Source organism: Solanum dulcamara, chromosome 4 (assembly GCF_947179165.1).
Source record: "Solanum dulcamara chromosome 4, daSolDulc1.2, whole genome shotgun sequence".
Taxonomy (NCBI): domain Eukaryota; kingdom Viridiplantae; phylum Streptophyta; class Magnoliopsida; order Solanales; family Solanaceae; genus Solanum; species Solanum dulcamara.
The window spans coordinates 46,626,214-46,648,651 of NC_077240.1; the positions used below are offsets into that span (position 1 = coordinate 46,626,214).

A 22,438-nucleotide genomic window follows, 5' to 3' on the forward strand; every position below is an offset into this window, starting at 1 on the left:
TTACAATCATATTTGCATAATTCATATCGTTAGGCCTTAGGTCACCACATAGGAACCTAAACCACCTTACTTCATAACTTACATGAAATTTATACCTTGAACTTAGAGTAGAACTCAATTGCATAATCAATTGACTTTGAAAATCATATAATTGACTTGAAAACATGCATGATCATAAACTTTATATCATCTCATACATAATTTATATGGATAATATCTCTTGGAAGTACAATTCAAAATACTCATAAGTTACATCATGAACCCTAGAGATCAAAATAGGAGAATTCATGGGAAAAACTCTTCAATTTAATGCAATAACCATCAATTTATATCAAAATAGATATGATCATACTTGAATCATAATTCATGCAATAGGAATAGAGATCATAAAACTTATAAAATACCATACTTTAATTTAATAGAAAACCTTGAGAAATTAATTAAGCTTCATGGATGAAAGTATCCATGAATCAATACCCACATACCATAAGTGAGAACACCAAATAATTTGGAAGAAATTGAGAGTTTTGATGGAGAGTTTGAGTGTATTTACTTGAAGTCATCAAGGAGTCCTTGAGAGTCTTTTGTAGAGAGAAATATTTGAGTAGGTGAATTATAGAAGAATGAATAGAATTAGAGGTTTAGGTTAATTTATAGAGTTGAATTAAATCCTAAAAACATCTAGGTTCATTAGCTAATAATTTTAAAAGTCTAAAGTGTCCTTGCTAAAACTTAAGTTCGGCCAAAAAATCATCGCCAGGTCCGCGATGCAGAGGCAAGCAAGTCCGCAATGCAGAGGCAAGAAAGTCTGTGATGCGGAGGCAAGCAAGTCCACAATGCGGACTTATCGCGCACCTTACTGGTTTGCGCAGTTTCTTGAGAAATATATCTTTTGATCTACTCCTAAAAATCCACCAAAACTATTTTTCTGCAGGTTTTGACCCCCTGATCGATATTCCGAACTTAAATTTTTCCAAAAAGATAAGGATAATGCATTATATGAGCGGCCTAATCCCAAGGCATTCTTAAGGCACTTATGAGCATTTTAAGGGATATTACAAAGGATTACACTAGATTGTATATCCGGTAGTTGGTTAAGATTCATGGTGTTCCATTGTCTATTATTTCAGATCAAGGTACTCAATTTACATCTCAGTTTTGGAGATATTTTCAAAAGGGTCTTGGTATTCAAGTGAAGCTTAGTATAACTTTTCACCCTCAGAAGGATGGTCAGGCCGAGCATACCATTCAGACTTTAGAGGAAATGTTGAGAGCCTGTATGACTTATTTTAAAAGTAATTAGGATGATCATTTGCCATTGATTTAGTTTACATATACTAACAGTTATCATTTCAGCATTCAGATGGCTCCATTTGAAGCTTTATATTGTAGGAGGTGTAGGTATCCTATTGGTTTGTTTGAGGTTGGTGAAGTTTCCTTGATAGGAACTGATTTGGTACATGAAGCAATGGAGAAGGTGAGATTGATTAGAGAAAGATTGAAGATATCCCAGAGTTGACAAAATCCCTATTCGGATATAAGAAGAAGAGAACTTGAATTTGAGGTTAATGATTGAGTTTATTTGAAAATCTCACCCATGAAGGGTGTGATATGTTTTTGGAAAGAAAGGGAAGCTTAGTCCCCATTATGTTGATCCATATCAAATTTTGAGGCTGATTGGGAAGGTGGAATATGAGTTGGATTTTCCTTCTAATTTGGCATCGGTGTATCCGATGTTTCATGTGTCCTTGTCGAGGAAGTTTGTTGGTGATCCTAGCTTCATTGTGCCATTTGAAAGAATTTAGTTAAAGCAGAGTCTTTCATATAAGGAGGTTCCAGTTGAGATCCTATACAGGCAAGTTACAAAGTTGAGAAACAAGGAAGTAGCTTCAGTTAAAGTGATATGGAAGAACCAAGAGGTTGAGGGTGCTACATGAAAAGCTGAAGCCGATATGATGTCGCGATATCCACATCTCTTTTCTTCTATTCCTAGTTGAGGTATTAAGTTCATCCATGATCCACTCAATCAAAACCATGTGTTTCAGTCATTCACATATTTTCATATGCATTTATGTTCATAAAATGAGTTTTAAAGCCTTATTTTAACTTGAAATTGACTATTCCATATTTTATGCATATTCGAGATATTTTGCATTCATGTTGGGCTGCTATGTATCCTTCCTATTCTATTCATGCTAGTTTAAGTCCTATTCGAGGATGAATGTTTCCAAGGTGGAGATATTGTAATACCCCGAAAGTTAGAAAGTCAGAAAAATAAAGAATCAAAGAAGAGTTCCCAGATAAGTGCAACTTTTGGCACTAGGTATCCTTCACAAAGCCCTCCATGGGCCGTGAAAAGACATTACGGTCCAGCCTCAGCACAAATGGATCAGGGATGAAGTCCACGAAGGGCACCACTAGCTATGGTGGCCTCCGTGGTGGACACCCCCTTCAGACCCCAGGAAGCTTCCTCACCACGCCCACCACCACGGGCCATGGTGACCTTCACAGACTGTGGTGGTTTTCGTGGAGGAACTCTCCTACAAACACAAATCCCCAAGCTCAAGTACAATACCACGACCGTCACCATGGACCGTGGTGATCTTCACATGTTGTGGTGGGTCCTCCATCTAGGTGCAATTCCAGTTTTAAGTTGAGGATATTTTGGTCTTTCCCTATGTTATGATTAATGAATGTGGGTGGTTTTGGGGTTTTTTTCTAACCTATTAACTATCCTAATCCCTCCTAACCCTCCCATTATCACCCAAACAGTCTAAATTAAAATTTCCTCTCTAAAAGTGTTCTCTCAAGAGTCTTCTTCTACTTCAAGCAATTCAAGGGCTTTTTTCAAGGTTAAGACTTCAATTCCTTCAAGTTTGGGCTTCTAAAGGTCAAGGTATGTGGAAATTCTTCCTTGGGACCTTTACCCGTGGAATTTCAAATTTTCTCTCAAATTATTCTATGATTTCTTCTTCTAAAAGCCTTAATTTTAAGATTTTGCATTGGGTCTTCTTACTCACGACATATCTTATGATTATGGATTAAATTATCTATAATTCATAATATGTGACATGATTACAAGATGAATTTCAAAACCTATGCTACATGCAAGTTTTAAGTATGATTTCAATGAATTATGATCATGAATTTCAAGTTATTTCAATGAAAGCTTTATGAATGATTTCCAAAGGTTATAGATGACTCGTTAAAAATTATGAATGATATTTCAATGATGCTTTAAGAAAAGTTGTGGTGCAATAAGGAAAATTCTTGCACAATCATGTTAAATAGGTTAAAGGACAACTCTCACCAACTCTTGGATTCTTATGAATCAGTCATGTTAAAGAGTTATTCCTATGATTTTCTTATGATGAGGATTGATATCTATTATTGTCTTTCCTAATTATGCTAATGACTATGTTTTCATGAAAGTTTTCATTAACATAATGACTTAGAACCAAGATGAATTTAAGGTAGGGTTCGGTCTGGTAGCCATTGTAGCTACCCAAGGGAATCCTAGTAGCAACCTTTAGTCTCAAATTACGTTGCCCGAGTAGGTTTATGATGCAAATACGGCGAAGCTAGTGGATCCACATATAGCACAGTTAAAGATAGTACCATGATGGAGTCTACCATGTCAAGGTAGCCTCTCCCTTCTCGATGTGGAGACCATCGTATTCCAAGTAATAGCTCGCATGATCTTAAGTGTCGGTTAAGGTCCTATCCCACAACAGGTAAAAGAAAAAGTGTAAAGTTCTCATGATGATGATGTTTTGATGCATTGACCAATGATGATGATGTTCTAATATTTTTATGGTTTTACTCATATTTTAAGAAATTGGTCTTACATCTGATGATAAATATTGATTATGTCCTATGCTTATTGTTCATGCATAGATCTCACATACTTAGTACATTCCATGTACTAAAGCATAGTTTTTGCCTATATTGTATCATAATGTAGGGTCCGACGATCATGCTCATCCTCATGTTCGTGGCTAAGCTTATTACATTTATATTGGTGGTGAGTCCTCAGGTTCCTAGGACATGACAATTTACTTTCTTATGAGCTTATGAATTTCATTCCATCTTTTATATTGGGTGAGCTAGTAGCTTGTCTTACGCCCCCATCTAGTGAGTAGAGGCATGTTGGATGTTTAGAGTCTTTGTTGTCTTTCATTCCGAAATTTTGAGACTTATGCTGTTTATTGAGACTATGCTTCTGTGTCTATGCTTTAGCTTATTTTCTTTACTTACCTTATATATGCTCATGAATGATATTCTAAGAGGCTTGGTTGGGGTCTTTCGGGATTCTAATCATTGTGTCATACCTAGGTCTAGCTTGGGACGTTACAATATTATTCTGAATCAATTTTCCTTCTTAGTATGCCAATCAATAGTCATAAAGATGATAGTAAGATGCACGGGAAAACATTCATATCTGATAACTTTAAAACAAAAATGGAAACTAAAGAATATTACCCACTTCGTTGATTTATGGTAGAGACTAGTTCTGTTGATAAAGTGTTCTAAAATTAAGCTTAGAAAAATATAATTATAAAGAGAAGATGACAAGATAAGTAGATGAAGGAGATAATTTTTCTTCTATTTAAGTATACTATCTTATAATGGTGAATGATATCTTTATTTATTGATTGAGAAATCACTCTAAAGATCAACCTATTGAATGCCAAATTAGTAGATACATTTGTTATCCAAAAAATGTTCATACCATTTATGGAATACACATTCAATGGACAATGCACGTAGTTCTATAGATTTATAACATGCTTATCTTTTTCCTTCTTGTTTCTCATATTTATAAATCTCTCTCATGTAATCAACCCTTATTTATGATCATCCCAACATTATTTTGCGATTCCCATCTTTTCTCTTTTTCTTTTTCATTTTTTTACCTTTGCTTATCTTTTTCTTTTTTCTTAGTTTATTTTCTTTCTCGTGGTCACAACTATATTTAGTCCTTCAAAAAATTAAAAAACATATTACTATACTTTCCTCAAATTACCAACAAGTCAGCTCCCCATGCTCCCTTTACTTACTTTCATGGAAAAAATTTAAAAATTAGTCTCTCTATTTATTGACTTTTTGTTATGTTTTTAATGATTTATATGTTATATTTAAAATTCACTTCATAAGTAATTTCAATCATAATTTCTTATTTTCATCTTCTTGCTCATAAATTTCTTTTGAGCTTATAAAAGTCACATGTCAATAAATGACTTTGACGGAGAAACTTCTATATTTTTCAAGAGTTATTCTTCGTTATATTTCTTTTCTAACAATTTTACACTTATAATTTCAAACACCTTTTTTCAATTTTTCTTTCGTTTTTATATTTCTTTTCTTTTGTACCTTCCTTGAAAATAGAAAATAATTATACAAAATAACATATAAATTTTAAAAAATACAAACATCAAAATTTCATACTTTTCTTGTTCAATAAATATAATTTTGATTTGTTTGTTGTGGCTTAAGTGACCCTAGTTACTACTCTAAATTTTACTTCATCCAAATATCTTCTCCTTTTTTTTTAGAAAACTTTTAAAGGATTTATAATCTAATTTATCTTAATTAAATTATGCATATATAACTCCTATTTTAAAACAAATTTAGATATTTTAAAAAATACAATACATAATTATTGTAATGACCCAGTAGGTCATTTTTAAAAAATTGCGTAAAATTATTTTTTTACCCGATAGTTTTTTCAAGTCTTATTTGATCAGTTTATGAAGTTGGTTTCGAAAATTCTTTGAAAAGTTGAAATTTTTGGAAGTTATGAGTTTTAAAAGGCTTAAGTTGTAAAAAGTAGTTTTTGATGTCTTTTAGAGTTTGGAGCCTCGAAATGGAATTCCGTTAGCTCCATCAGCTTCAGAATGCATAATTTGGTATAGGAGAATTGTCGGTTTCAGATTTGGGGTTGTATCGTGGAATTGAGGTCCTAAGTTGGAAATTGTTGAGATTTTAGACCAAGAATTGACATTGGTCAATATTCAAAATTTAGACGTTTCAAATAGATTTTTGACAATTCTATTGGATCCGGGAGATGATTTTTGGCCTAGGTCACGTCTTGGTTGATTTTCCAGAGGTTCCGGGTCTGTTTTGGTATTTTTGAGCCTTAAGTAATTTAGTTGCGACTAAATGGATTTCGGTTAAAGTAGACCTCAAATTCGAATTTCGATGGTTTCATTGAATCTGAAACATCGAATTTAGTGAGGTAACATTATGATTTGTTTACACGAGGTTGCGAACGAATCCTGAGATTTCATTCTGAAAATTCTAGTGCTTGGTGTGAATTGCTGGTTTCTGTATCTGGTGCAAGGTATATTGTTCATCGTGATCATATGAATATCTATCACGATCGAGTGGAGCCTCTTTTTTGTGTGCATCACGATCACGTGGGCCAATTATGTTTGTATCTCATTGATATCTTAGAATAAAACTTAAGTATAATAATGTATGAAATTTGTGTCCAAATAGGAAACTTAAGCATAGCAATGTATAAAATCAAATCATATTTGTATCCCATTGGTATCCAAATAGAAAATTTAGGTATAACATTATATGAAAATTGTGTCCAATTAAAAATTTAAATGTATACTTAATTATTACTATAATTAATATGTAATGCGGATATGAACTTATAAATTTCTCACTATTTTTATTCAAAATATATATATAATTTTCGTATAAAATCAGTTTGTAACTTGAATTTAAATTTATTAAAATGATTGTACAATTGTATGCAATCAATTTCCAGTTAGAATTCATGATGTATTTCATGTGTATAAATTTGCTATTTAGATTAGATTTCTATGTTAAATGATTTGAATGTTTGTAGAATTGTATGCAATTAGTAGCCAGGTATTATAATAAAATAAGATATATTTATGATTTCCATAAATCATGATCAAAAAATAATAAATATGTTTAGTGATAACACTAAATAAAACAAAAAATACAGTATATGTTGTTTAATGTAAAAAAATACTAATATTAAATACTAAATATAAAAAAAAGAAGTAAGCTATGAGCCATTCTTTATCTGACAAATGATTTTCTTGATCTTGGAGTAGGATAGTTAGTGGTGTTCGGGGCCTTTTTTTTTCTATTCGTGGTCCACCAAATTTACTAGCAATAGTTTCGGTTACTTCGCTCTCACAAATTGCGCCATTACTGATCTTGAATGTTCTATACTGCCATATTATTGTACCGTACCTTTGATAATGGTATTTTGCATCAGTGTTGATGTCATTCATATAAAAAATTTCATTGCTAATCAATTCAACAAAAGACATGTAGACATGCCACAATCACTGAACGGCATCGAATAAGAGTATTTGAGTTAGAGAAAGAAACTAAAATTATGGAAACAATTGCAATAAGTTAAGAATACTTTCTTTGAATTTGAATATTGTTGAGGTATATCCTTTCGCAATTCAAAACTTGTCACGCTCCGAGAGGGTACTCTAGGCGTGGCCGGCACTCGGAGACCATTGCTGGCCCCAGGGGAACCACTTGGTCCGATCACTCATTCAATCACCATCAATGGAAGACTTAAAATAACTCAAAGAAGACACTCAAGTGAGCTAACAAATCAATACTCAATGAAAGAATAGTTGTAAATAAGCAATCTTAAAAATCAACTCAGTCTCATAAATAATAGTTTTCTCAAAAACAAACTCAAAAGAGACATCAACTCCAATCTACTTAGTCAATGTCTATGAAACCTCTATCAACTATCAAGAAGGTACCTAGACAAGCCACAACTACCTCAAAAGGAACTACTTAAAGCAATGAATGAAATAAATATGGTTTCTCCACAAGAAAGGAGGTCTCACCACTATCAGAAAGGAAATAAATCTTCAATAAAGCATCTGTTGATTATCTTTTGCACCTGTGTCTGCAATATAAAATGATGTAGGCCAAATGACATCAGTATATGGAATATACGAGTATGTAAAATAGATGGAAGGAAATATGATCAACCATACTCAACATCATACAACTCAACTCAAAGGAATAAGCCATGAAATCGACTCAAGTCAATAAGCATGCAGTTTAAGAATAAACAGTGCTATGAAAATAGACTCAATAGTGTACAATCCCAACCAAATCAAACCATTCAATTTTTAGTGAGTTTCTCTAACTGACAGCCATTACTTATGATATAGTAATGATACAACGCTTTGTACTGTTGTTGCCGCAGTCATCCAATATCTTACCAGAGTAAGGGATGATCAATCTCATTGGATCCACAATCAATCAAAGTCCTCTTTTTGGGACTAGAGAGGCATAGCCTCTATCTTACGCTGGCTACGTAGTTTATGGGGTTTGAGTTGTTATTTACTCTTACCTAAATCAGTGCTCAATACTACTCCCAAAAGACTTAATATTCTTATATCATTAATCAAATCATTATAATCAAATCATCTTAATTAATCTCATTGGATTCTCATCAAACTTAACCTCATCACAATCATCAACTCTTTCATTTAAAACATGTTTTCAAACTCGTTCATAACTCCTCAAAACTCTATCTCAAATCATTCATTTATACTCAAAATGTTCATCTCATGTTCAAATACTAATAATTTTTAAAGACTTCTCTGACACAACTCGTACTCAACTCATTTTCATTCAAGACTTATACTTATTGAAAACAAAATCAAATATAAATAGATCCAATTGAAAATCATACTTGGTTAAATGCACGAAAACCATTCTCATCAACTCAAATTAGATGCATGTTAATATAATGATCATCAATTCAATTAGGATTTATGTGAATGAAGTCATGAACAACGGATTTAAGAATTCAAATCATGGAAATCATTACAATGTACTCATATATTTAAAGAACTTAATAAGGAATTAAATAGAAAATGCAAGAACTCAATTTAATGGGATTGAAACTCAAACTCAAACTCAATCTTGACTGAATGAAGATGTAGGGCATGTGGACAAACTCAGTACAACATTGTGATCAGCCTTACATACCTGAAACGAAGGTTATCTCACCGAAAATCAAAGACCTCGCTTGAAAACTTAGAACCCTAGCTTTTTTTCTTCTCTCTAATCTCTTCTCTCAAAAGTTCTAAGTGTTAAATGAGAGGAAATACCCCTAGGATACTGATAAAAGATGAATTTTGTTCCCAAAACGGTGTGGGGTAAGTTGGAAAAAGCTAGGAAAAAGACCATAACGCCCTTCATTAAAACAGAAAATTGGCAAAATTTACTATCAGTCCCCAATTTTGATTTTCGAATTTTCTTCTCCACGACGCAGGAATATTGCAGTCTCTACTATCTAAAAATTTTACTCGAAAAAAAAATATCTCTCCAAGTCCTTGATGCGGACTTGCTCCCCAACTCCATTTTTCATAAATCTTCTTTTGTTTCCTTGGAAAATCTAAGTTAGAACAATATGAGGTGTTACAATATCTCCCCATTGAGATCATTCATCCTCAAATGATGGCTAAGTATAGAATTTACATCCAGCACGGATATAATATGAGAATTTCAAACATCAAACTCAAGGATAACTCACTCAATTCATCAAATCCAAGAAGACACTAACTTAAAGATAGGAATAGGCATAGGAATAGTACCTTCAATATCAACACTAGAAGGAACAAATAGATGTGGTACTTGTCCTTCATATCCTCCTCGACTTCTCATGTAACCTCTTTGATAAACTGATTCCTCCACAAGACCTTAACGGATACAACCTCTTTGTTCCTCAATTTGCGAATTTGACGGTCAAGAATTTGAACCAAAATCTCCTCATAAGTTAAACTCTCTTTCACCCCCAATGCTATTAGTAGGAACAACAAGTGAAGGATCTCCTAAGCACTTCTTAATCATAGAAATATGAAACACTGGATGAATAACCGCTAACTCTGATGGTAGCTCCAACTCTTAGGCTACATTACCCACTTTCTTCACAATCTGATAAGGACCAATGTAATGGGGACTCAACTTTCCTTTCTTCCCAAACCCCATAACACCTTTCATGGAGAAACTTTCAAATACACCCAATTATTCATCTCAAACTCCCAGTCTCTCCTCCTCACATCAGTATAAGACTTCTGTCTACTTTGCAAAATATTTAGCCTATCTTGAATAACCTTCACCTTCTCTATATCCTGGTGAACCAAATCTGGCCCTATCAATTTAACTTCACCATCTTCGAACAAACCAATCGGTGATCTATATCTCCTCCCATAAAGAGCCTTATATAAAACCATCTGGCTACTAGAATGAAAGTTGTTATTATAAGAAAACTCAATGAGTGGAAAGTGGTCCTCCCATTGAACATTACTAGTCCCCATTCCGTGTTCTTTCTATGCTAGTTGAATCTCATTCAAGGACGAATATTCTCAAGAGGGAGATATTGTAATACCCCGTAAGTTGAAAAGTTAAAACGAAGGACAATTTTTCAAAGAAGTGGACTGAATCAGCTTCTACGACCTAACCTATGAGTCGTAGGTACTTCTACGAGTCCTAGGACTAACTGATAGAAGTAATATTGAGGTTTGAAAGTTGAGTAAATAAGGGAGTGAGTCTACGAGTCAAGTTGAGACTTGTAGAAGGGTTGACAAGTCATATAAATGACTCGTAGAGAAACTTCAGAGGTTTAGATTTCCAGGTTTTTCAAACCCTGCAGGACGAATCGGCCTTCTGAGCCATAGACAAGATGACGACTAATAGAAATGAGTCGTAGAGGAAGATCAGAGGCTCAGGGATTTTCACTCTGCAGGACGAGTTATTTCTACGACTCATCGAAATGTTTACGACTAGTAAAGACCAATCGTAGGGTCGGTCTGATAGTCTTAAAAAGGGATATTTTGGTTTTTTTCTATGTTTTATCGGTGAAGCGTGGTCATTTTTATGACTAATTCCACCTTATCCAATGACCCAAAGTTTCCCCAAAGCCCTCCCTTTCATATAAACTCTCTTTTTGCCTCTCAAGACTCCTCTCAAGGCCTTCTTCATCACCAAGCAAATTCTAGGGTTCCTCAAGAACAAGTCCCTCTCCCAATCTCAAAGTCAAAATTCTATCAGGGTATGTGGGTCTTTTTCTATAGGTTCTTCCACCTATGCAGCCCAAAACCCTTTTTCAAACTAAGTCTTTGATTTCAAGTAAGAATTTCTTATGTGGATTGATTGATTACAAGTAATTTCTCTACTTAGTTCCTTAAAGGTTCTTGAAGTTTATGGTGGGTTATGCTAAGTGTGATTTTAACTGTGACTTTCATAGTGGTTATGCATAATTCCATTTTACATACATGTTTGAAAGTTGAAGCTATTTGAACCCACTAGTTTTACTTTATTTTATTAAAGTGTGATTTTAAGATTATGGACTTCAATCCAATATTTATGAAAGCTAATGACTATGATTATGGAAGTCTTTTCAATGAAAGAATAAACATTGGTGAGAGTCTTTCTGGCCTAAGTTAATGGATTCTTTGTGTGATAAGGACAATTCTCGCATAATTGAATTACTAAAGGTTTTAAGGAGCTACTCTACTGAATGATGATTTGATGTCTCAAAATGTACATATGGTCATATTACTATATTATATTATTCCGTAGGATTTGACTTAGCACCAAATGAGGCATGGGGTGGGGTTCGGTAAGGGGATCCTAGTAGCAACCACTTGTTTCATTAACTATGTAACAACATAGGAGCCCTTGTAGTCTAGGCTAGTGGATCTACCAATGGCCATCAAAAGTTAAAGAAATGAATATTGATGGAGTTCTACCTTGGCAAGTAGTCTCCCCTTTTTCAATGCAGGGGTCACGTTGGATTGCATGTTATATCTCACATGATCTTAATGTCGGTTATAGTCATCTTTCCATAAATGAATGTTTCAAATGCTATTTACTTGATTTCCTTTGCATGCAATTGCACATGTACTTTACTTTATGGTGTCTTAATGTTTTAGATGTATTGCATGCCTACAACTTAGTATATTCAAAGTAATAACGCATACTCTTTTGTCAATATGATATCACCATGTAGGGACCGATGTTCCTCCTCATTCTCCTCCATGTGGCTAATTGGGATTGTTGAAGGCTACTATTTGGTGAGTTCCCATGTTCCAAGAACAATAGCCCTTCTCTTTCTAGCTTATGTTATGTAGATACTTTTGGCTATCTTTAGCGGTAATTTATTTCTATTTGTATTAAGGGTGAGCTAGGGACATGTCTTAGCCCCCGCCAAGTCTAAGACTAAAGGTATTGTTGGAAAAATGTAAGACAAATCTTGACCATTGGTGTTTGCTATGGTGTTCTTCGTTTAGTCCCACTTTCCCCATTTACTTCCGCTTGTTATTGGTTGTCATTACTGAAAGGCTAATTGAATTCTAAGAGGCTTGGATGAGGTATCTTTGGATTCTTCATTTTCAGTGTCACGTCTAGGTCCTAGGCTCGGGTTGCTACACCTAACTAGATGAGTATATCATTCAACTAACTAGTTTTTCTTTCAAAATCATCAATCTAAACATTCAAGTATCTAGAAACTCTCTCAAAACTCACCTAGAGTTCTTCTTCTCTATCAAGAACCCTAAAGCTTCCATACCAAAATTTAAGATAAAAAGAGAATTTTTTCATACAAAGTTTTTCCAGGCTCTTCCACTCTAAGAACTTCATAAAAGAATTTCTTCCCTCAAGATCAAGCCCAAGATTTCAAGATCAAATATTTCCTCCAAGAAAGTTTGTGTTCTTCAAAGTTTTTCAAAGTTTTGCTTATATAGTTGTCATTTCAGCTTTGTAAGGCTACCAATAATGTGGATTGAGTTGGTCCACATGCCCTACATCTTCATTGATTCAAGTTGAGATGAGTGTCGAGGTTTTGTGAATTGAGTTCTTGAAGTTTTTTATATTTTTTATTGGGTTTTGTGTATAAATTCCATGGTGTTCTTGTATATATTTTTATATTCCTTATTGAGTTTCTTGAGTTAAGTCTTGTTGAGAGTATGTATTCATGTTTGCATTCACATGAACCCTTATTGAGATTTTATTTTTATTTTATGCATTGATGGAGTTTTTAAAGAATGATTTGTGAATGTTTTTACATTAATTATTTTATGCACTATTTTGAGTTTAAAGAATGAATATTTTCATTTTTGATTAAGAACGAGTTTGAGAAGTTTTTAAATTATTATTTTGAGCATAAATTTGAGAAGTCTCTTAATTATTATTTTGAGCATGAATATTTTAGGTATAAATGATTGTTTGAGATGGAATTTTGAGAAGGTATGAATGAGTTTTAAAACATGTTTTAAATGAAAGAATTGATAATTGAGATAAAATTGAGTTGATCAGAGTCTAATGTGACTAGAGGAGATAATTTGCATAAATTAATTGATTTGACTTATGAGCATATTGAGTTTTGGAAGGGGTATTGAGCATCGAATTGAGTAAGAATAAGTAACAACTCGAATCCCATAATATACGTAGCTAGCGTAGGATAGAGGTTAAACCTCTTATATCCCAAAAGAGGATTTGATAGATTATGGATCCAATGATAGTGATTCGTCCCTAACCCTGGCAAAATATTGGACGGATGTGGCAATGACATTACTTCGTTGTACATCACCGGCTCATAGGTGATGGTTGTCAGTTAAAGAAACTCCCAAATAGTATATGATCGTACATGATATGATTGGTTTAATTGAGATTGTAGATGATTGAGTCGATTAGAAAAACATTGCTAAATTCTAATTTGCATATCTATTGAGTTGAGTCCTTTGAGTTTATTGTTGAGTTGGCTCCTCCTTCAGTTATTTTACATACTTGTACATTTCATGTACTGACACCTTTTGGCCTGCATCATTTCATGATGCAGATACAGGTGCTACAGATCATCAACAGGCGCTCCGTTGAAGATCTTTTCTTTCCTGATAGTGGTGAAGCCTCCTTGCTTCTGGAGGAATTGCATTCATTCTTGTTGCTTTTGAGTATTTCCTTTTGAGGTAATTGTGGGCTTGTCTCGACACCTTCTTGATAGTTGATAGAGGTTTCATAGACTTATATTGCATAGATTGGAGTTAATGTCTCATTTGAGTCTATTTTGAAAATTATATTTTTATAAGACAAGATTTACTTATATAAGATTGTTGTTTAAAAATATTCTTTCTTTTGAGTTATATTAAGTCTTCCACTGATGTGATTGAACGAGTGATTGTACCAAGTGGTTTGCTTGGGGCCAGCAATGGTCTTCGAGTGTCGGCCATACCTAGGGTATCCTCTCGAGGCGTGAGACAAAATCAACCACATCTCAATCATCACCTCTTTCATTTAAAACATGCTTTCAAACTTGTTCATATCTCCTCAAAACTCTATCTCAAATCATTCATTTATACTCAAAATACTCATATTCAAATAATAATAATTGTTAAAGACTTCTTTGACTCAACTCGTACTCAACTCATTTTCATTCAAGACTCATGCTCATTCAAAATTCAATCAAATATACATAAACCCAATTTAAAGTCATACTTGGTTTAATGCATGAAAATCATTAGCATCAACTCAATATAGATGCATGTTAATATAATGATCATCAATTCAACTAGGATTCATGTGAATGAAGTCATTAACAATGAATTCAAGAATTCAAATCATAAAAATCATTACAATATACTCATATATATATATATATAATAAGAAATTACATAGAAAACTCAAAAATTCAATTTAATGGGATTGAAACTTAAATGAAAACTCAATCTTGACTGAATGAAGATGTAGGGCACGTGGAAGAACTCATTTCAACATTGTGATAAGCTTTACATACCTTGAGAAAATATTATCTCGTTGAAAATCAAAGACATTGCTTGAAAACTTCGAACCTTAGCTCTTTTTCTTCTCTCTAATCTCTTCTCTCAAATGTTCTAAGTGTTAAATGAGAGGAAATACCTCCTAGGATACTGATAAGGGGGATGGATTTTGGTCCCAAAAAGTCATTGAGTAAGTTGGAAAAAGGTGGAGAAAAGAACATAGTGCTCTTCATTAAAAAAGAAAATGGACAAAATTTACTACCTAATTCCGCTACGTGGACCTGGTCCCCAATTTTGATTTTCAAAAATTTTCTTCTCCGCGACACGGGGACATTGCGGACTTTACATTCTAAAAAGTTTACCGGGACAAAAGTACCGCTCCAAGTTCGCGTCGCGAACTTGCTCTCCAGATCAAATTTTTGCAAATTTTCTCTTGTTTTCATGAAAAATTTATGTTAGAATGATACGAGGTGTTATAAAACTGAGGATCTAATTAATCGCTGTCAAGATATGCATGTAGTTTGTTGAAATAAAGATCCTGCCTTTTACCGTAAAATTCAATACTAGTTAAGAATATTGGTATCATTGTTGAAAGCTTTCAACTGTTTTCAATATATTTTTGTGTAAACTGCTTCTCCCATCAGTGAATCATAAACATGTAGACACCTAAGGTTAATGCGGATGACAATCAGAATTCAGTGAAATGACTTCGTAAATGTGTAGACACCTAAGCTTGATGCGGAAGACAATCAAAATTCAGTGAAATGACTTACTTGACGAAAATAATAATATCGTCAATTATATCCCATGGGATGTTAGCAAGCATCTTAAAATCCCTCATGCATTGACCAACATTGTGATCAGAAGATATGCATCTCATATTAAAGTTAAAATCCTCCACTATTTCTCAATATTAATAATTAAAGGCATGAACCAACAATCAGTTATCATGTATGATGAATTGGGGTTTAGAAAATACAATAAAATCTTACTAAATTAATACTCGGTAAATTAATAATCTCTCTAAGATAATATTTTTCTTGGATTCCAACTTGGGCAAATAGAAAAAATTACTCATTTCGAGAAGATAATAAGATAATATATTTTCAGAAGACCCCTTTATAAATATATGTTCCCATTAATATTATAAATTAATAATTCTATAAAAGTACAAATATATCTAAGATAATTTAGTAAAATATGATTCTATTGTATTTTGTTAAAATTTAAATCTAGTTGAAGCTCGTCTCTAACTTTTCTTATTGCATCCAAAAGTTTAGGTATTGTCTGTTCGAACTGCATCATAAAATTCTAAAAAGTTCTAGATGTGATAAGTGTTTTCTTACACATAACTGGTTTCAAAGGTTTTGTATCATTTTCAACTTCATCATCAACATTATTTTTTTATGTTATCCACAATTTCATCTAAGGTCTGGACCTCTAAACATGTATCATTTTCACCTATATAATCCAATAGGTTATTGACCTCCATTTTATTGTAGTAATCGAGATCATTAATCATAACTTCAAGTTCATGAATAATGTTTTCACTAGTGGGTTCATTAAAAAAATAACCTTTTTTCTTATGGATTTCAATTTCGTCTCCATGTCTTGTATGTCAAAATTAACATTCTTTAAATCTCAAACACTCTTTAAATTAATAAATATTAATTTTCATACATAATGACATCTACATGTTGTATTTTTTTCACAATACGTCAGATATATTTTTAAGAATCTACTAATGTATACAAATTTCATGCAACTATAAACTTAATGTTCAATTTATATAAAATTCATACTACTTTCATGCCAAAAATATATACTGATAGCCTATATATAGCAGTTCATGTTATAAAAAAATTATTTTAATTTCATCATCATGGGTATGGAGAATTTCGACGAGGCTGCCGGAGCTCCGGAGAAATTCACAAACATTGGGTATTGTCAAATTGGTCGCAAGGAGGTCCCTAACACCTCAAAAACTTCCAATTGCATTGAAAAGACCAGGAATGGTTCAAATATACCAAAAATCAATTAGGAGTTGACACTGGTAATTGGGCACTATCATCAGACTCAAAATGTGGAGGAGGTCCAAGGTCAATTTGATCAACTCAATATTACTGATGGAAGAGATAAACAAGTGAATAATGTTGAAGAGTTGAGCTCAAAATTCACATTTGGAATAAATCCTACTGTTCCATTGTCTGAGGGACCTAAAAATCTGAATGGAGATCAGGATGGTGTTGTAGCTCCAATATTCACTGATTAAATTGAAGGCAAAGATGTAGGAAACTCGGTTCAACAAGCTCACAATACCACTCAACTTAATACTAATGTTGCTAATATTAACAATGTTGAAGGATAGGAAACGAGAAAATCCACTCAGCAGAATCATGACACCATATCAGGTAAGTCTGTTAATCCCAAATCCTCTAGTTCTGATAAGTTCGCTATGCATATTGTTGATGCTCATTTGCAAGTTCATGCAAATGGGAAAATTAGTGCTAGTGTGAGTTCTTTACCGCGGGAAAATGAGTTGTTTCAAACTAATTCATGAAATGATCATGATCCCACTATCAAAGGTAAATCTAAGGAAATAGAGCATCTTCCTCAGCAACACATGAGTAAGGCTACTGGTAATATGCAAAACAATTATCCCAAAGTATCCAACAACTTTGGGAAATATAATCCTACTTCTTAGAACAACCCTGTTACTAACTGTGGAAATATGAATTATTCACTTATATCTTAAGAATCGGGCATAAAAGCCCTATATATACATGAAGGATCCGAATGTGGTTCCTTGATCTTAGGAAAGAAATCCCTCTAAAATAGCAATTACCCAATCCTAGGAGATATGTACAATTGTAGAGGATCTGAAAATAATACCACATCCTCTAAATATAGAAACAAATACAATACAGAAATAAATCCTAATTAATCCCTATTTACAATGAATCCTAATATTTCTACACCCCCTCAAGCTGGGGAGTATATGTTGATTATTCCCAGCTTGGAGCATAGATCTTCAAATATAGGCCTTTGGAGAGCTTTAGTTAGGATATCAGCGGTTTGCTGTTGTGATGGAGTGTATCCTAGGTTGATGACTTTAGCTTCAATTTTCTCGCTTATGAAATGCCGATTAACCTCAACATGTTTTGTTCGATCATGATGGACAGGGTTCCGTGCAATGCTTATAGCTGCTTGGTTGTTACACATGAGCGTAATTGACTCTGAGTTCTCAACTTTGAGTTCACTGAGTAATCTTTTAAGCCACATACCTTCACATATTCCGTGTGCCATTGCACGATACTCGGCTTCTGCACTACTCCTTGAAACTATAGACTGTTTCTTACTTCTCCAAGTAACGAGATTGCCCCACACAAATGTACAGTAGCCTGAGGTGGACCTTCTGTCACATAGAGATCCAGCCCAATCTGCATCAGTAAACACCTTAATACCTCTCTCAGGAACCTTTGTAAATGCTAGTCTTTTGCCATGTGTGATTTTGAGATATCTTAGGATTCGATATGCTGCCTCCATATGCTCTTCTGTAGGGCTATTCATAAACTGACTTATAACACTCATTGAGAACCCGATGTCTGGTCTTGTATGAGACAGGTAGATTAGTCTTTCTACTAACCTTTGATACCGCCCTTTGTCTACTGGTGTACTGCCCTATTTGGATCCTACTTTGTTGTATGGATCCATTAGTGTGTCGGCTGGTTTACTCCCTAGCATTCCTGTATCCTTTAGAATATCAATGACATACTTCCTTTGGGAGATAAATATGCCTTTCCTTGATCTAGTAACTTCCATTCCCAGGAAATATTTTAAATTTCTGAGATCTTTAATCTCAAATTCCCTTGACAAGAGACTTTTAAGACGGATAGCTTCTATGTAATCATTACCGGTAAGGACTATATCATCAACATAGACAATAAGAATTGTTACCTTCTGATTCGATGTGTGTTTGACAAAGAGAGTGTGATCTGCTTGGGATTGAGTGTATCCGGTCCCTTTGAGAACTTTCGAGAACCTATCGAACCAAGCACGAGGGGACTGTTTGAGGCCGTAGAGAGACTAAACTTTGCCTTGATTTTCCTTTGTGTTAAAACATGGTGGAATGTCCATAAAAACTTCTTCCTCGAGGTCGCCATTGAGGAAGGCATTTTTGACATCAAGTTGATGCAACGGCCAATCAAGGTTAGCGGCAATAGATAACAAAACTCTGATGGTATTTAACTTGGCAACCGGTGCAAAAGTTTCTTGGTAGTCTATCCTATATGATTGAGTGAATCCTTTAGCCACCAACCGCGCCTTGTATCGCTCAACCGTTCCATTACCTTTATATTTAACCGAAAAAATCCACTTGCAGCCTACTGTTCGTTTTCCTGGAGGAAGAGTTGTAATCTCCCATGTACGGTTCTTCTCTAACGCCTTGACTTCTTCAAAGGTAGTAGCTTTCCAGGCTGGGATTTCTAGAGCCTCATGAACTAAAGTTGGAACCTGAATCTCATCAAGTCTAGACAAAAACACACGGTAATTGGGTGATAATTCCTTGTACGATATGAAATTTTTTATTGGATGTGAAGTGCAAGTCCGAACCCCCTTCCTTAGAGCAATAGGAAGATCAGAATTATCAATATTAGTAGATTCACTAGGAAGCATACCTTGAGATTCGTCAGGAATGGGATTCGGTTGAGACTCACACCACTGTTGAGATTGTACAGGTTGTACCTCCTTATCTTGCTTCCTTCTTCGAGAATAGACCAGAATTTCTTTTTGTGGGCTGAGATATGTGTTCCCCTGTTTTATTGGTGAAGTTCGGTCGGCTAAAGGTTCAGTAGACACTATTTGGATAGGTTCATACACATGTGGGGATAGACTAGGTAAAGGTTCAGTAGACACTGTTTGGACAGGTTCATACACATGTGGGGATATACTAGGAGCAATCTAGGTAGGCTCTACACGGGTAGGCTCGGCAGGTATTGAAGAAAGTACTTGAGATGAGGTTGTCTCCGTGTTAATACCTTCAATCATGAGAGGATGTTCTGTTATATTCCCCCCCTGAACAGCCATGTAGAATGGTTTGTTTTCAAAGAAAGTGACATCCATGGAGGTGAAAAATTTCCGGGTTGAAGGGTCATAACATTTATAACCCTTTTGAGACGGAGAATAGCCGAGAAAGATGCACTTGGAGGCTTTTGGGTCAAGTTTGCTCCGGAGATGAGGATGGATGTGTACAAAGATAGTACAACCAAAAATATTTGGAGGTATATCTGAGATTAGATGGGTATGAGGAAAAGACTCTAGAAGAGCTTGACATGGGGATTTGAACTTTAATACACGGGATGGCATCCGATTAATGAGTTAGGTGGCAGTAAGAATGGCATCTCCCTAGAAATGTTTGGGAACATTAGATGTGAAGAGGAGTGCTCGAGTAGTTTCAAGTAAATGCCTATTTTTCCGCTCGGCAACCCCATTTTGCTGAGGACTGTTGACACATGAACTTTGATGCACAATTCCGTGGTTGCATTCTAAGGTGGTATAGGCCTACACAAATCTCAGCATTGCCAATCGTCTTCCCCGAGTCCAAATCCTAAAACACACAAGTGTTGGCACGAAAATTAGTTGTGCATTTGCTATCCTGAGTAAGTTTACTAATAGGTAATAAATTGCAAGTGAGATTAGGGACAAAAAGGACAGATTTAAGGGTGATATTTGGTGACACTGTGATGGTACTGAGGCCTGTCACTTTGGAGCTGCTCCCATCGGCTATACGGACACATAAATTTGAGGGGCACGGTTTTATATCATCAAACAATCGTGCATCTCCTATCATGTGATCTGAGGCGCCGGAATCTACTATCCAGGACTGCGAAGATTCTTTTAAAAGTGTAAAGGTAGCTGGTGGAATACCTGTTTGAGCTATATTTCCTGTACTCGGGGTGGAAGGAATAAGAGAAGAGGAATGTTGTGCGAAGTTAAACATCTTCTATAGCATATCCATCTGTTCTTTGCTGAATGGATATGTTTCGGCCTGAGGAGGATTGCTAGACTGACGTGTCTCGGTCTGAGAAGGATCAGTTGAGGAGACCAACTGTCCACGACTTTCATAGTCATTAGTCATCTATTTTGGTTTCCAATCGACTAGCTTCCAACAAGTATCTCGGGTATGGCCAGGCTTGCTGCAGTGGTCACACCAAGGTCGTCCACTCTTGGGCCTGTTTTCATTAAATGCTGAGTGATTTCCTCTTTGCCGTGAGTTTGTGCTGTGATAAGAAGGTCCCCGAGCAGCAAGTGCTGATCTGTCACCTTGTGGGTTTGAAGGTGATATCCCCATCATAACTTTCTTTCGGCTTTCTTCCCTTCGGACCTCAGAGAAAACTACCCTGATTGGTGGCAGTGGTTTGATTCCTAGTATTCTACCCCTGACTTCATCTAGATCCTTGTTGAGACCCATAAGAAACTTGAATACTCTTTTTGTTTCTACCATTCTCTGAACTTTAGCCCGGTCTTCAGAACACTTCCACGTATGAACTTCGTAGAGATCCAACTGCTGCCAATATCGAGTCAGCAGATTGTAGTAGGCAGTGACAGACAACTGCCCGTGACGTAGATCGTGGAGAGTACTCTCGATGGCGAATAATTCTAAAGTGTTGTCGTTGCTAAAGTACATATCTCGGGCAGCATCCCAAATTTCTTTTGCAGTTGTGTAGAGAAGAAAAATTTCTCCAATTTCTATGGTCATGGAACTGATCAGCCATGCCATCACCATGCTGTTTTCGGCCTTCCAAGCTTTGAAGTTGGGATCATCAAGCTTGGGAGCAGTAGAAGCCCCTGTGAGGTGATCATCTTTTCCACGCCCACATATGAACAGCATAACGGATTGTGATCATTGGAGAAAATTGTGGCCATTTAACTTATGACCTGTGATGGGATGAAAACTCTTAGAGTTTCCATAGTGGGTAGGGAGAGATTGATTCAGGCTTGAGGTGACCTCAGATTGGGAGTGAGTTTCTGTGGCCATGTCAGACTTTAGGAGTGAGAGGAGAGGCTGATTAGGGTTTCAAATTTGCTCTGATACCATGTGGAAATATGAATTATTCACTTATATCTTAAGAATCGGGCATAAAAACTCTATATATACATGAAGGATCCGAATGTGGTTCCTTGATCTTAGGAAAGAAATCCCTCTAAAATAGCAACTACCCAATCCTAGGAGATATGTACAACTGTACAGGATCTGGAAATAATACCACATCCTCTAAATATAGAAACAAATACAATATAGAAATAAATCCTAACTAATCCCTATTTACAATGAATCCTAATATTTCTACACTAACCAACCTAGTACCAAAGATCAAATAAACCAAACCTCCAAAAATAACTCCAAAAAAGACCAATTCACTCCGAATAACCAACCCAACCAAAGATCCCAAACTAACACCAAAAGGATCAAATTCTTGAACCTGCACCCTACATAGTAGTTTAGACTTTGGCTGGCAGATTAAGGATAAATCAAGCAAGGAAGGAGGTTCCTATTGTGCTAAACACCCCTAAGATCACCACTAAACAAGAGCTACCTATTGTGATCTTTTGGAAAGAAGATTTTATGATTA

The 22,438-nt window shown here is 35.0% G+C and overlaps 1 protein-coding gene across 1 annotated transcript; it reads right to left on the reverse strand.

The window, feature by feature from the left end:
• Window positions 1–20,943: 20,943 nt before the first annotated feature.
• Window positions 20,944–21,696, reverse strand: LOC129884238 (uncharacterized). Its single transcript, XM_055958567.1, has one exon. The coding sequence runs from the start codon at window positions 21,694–21,696 to the stop codon at window positions 20,944–20,946; it is 753 nt and encodes a 250-aa protein (XP_055814542.1).
• Between the last annotated feature and the right edge of the window lie 742 nt (window positions 21,697–22,438).

Coding starts and splice junctions, on each gene's coding strand:
- LOC129884238 (XM_055958567.1), bottom strand. CDS start 21,696: ATGCTGTTCATATGTGGGCGTGGAAAAGATGATCACCTCACAGGGGCT.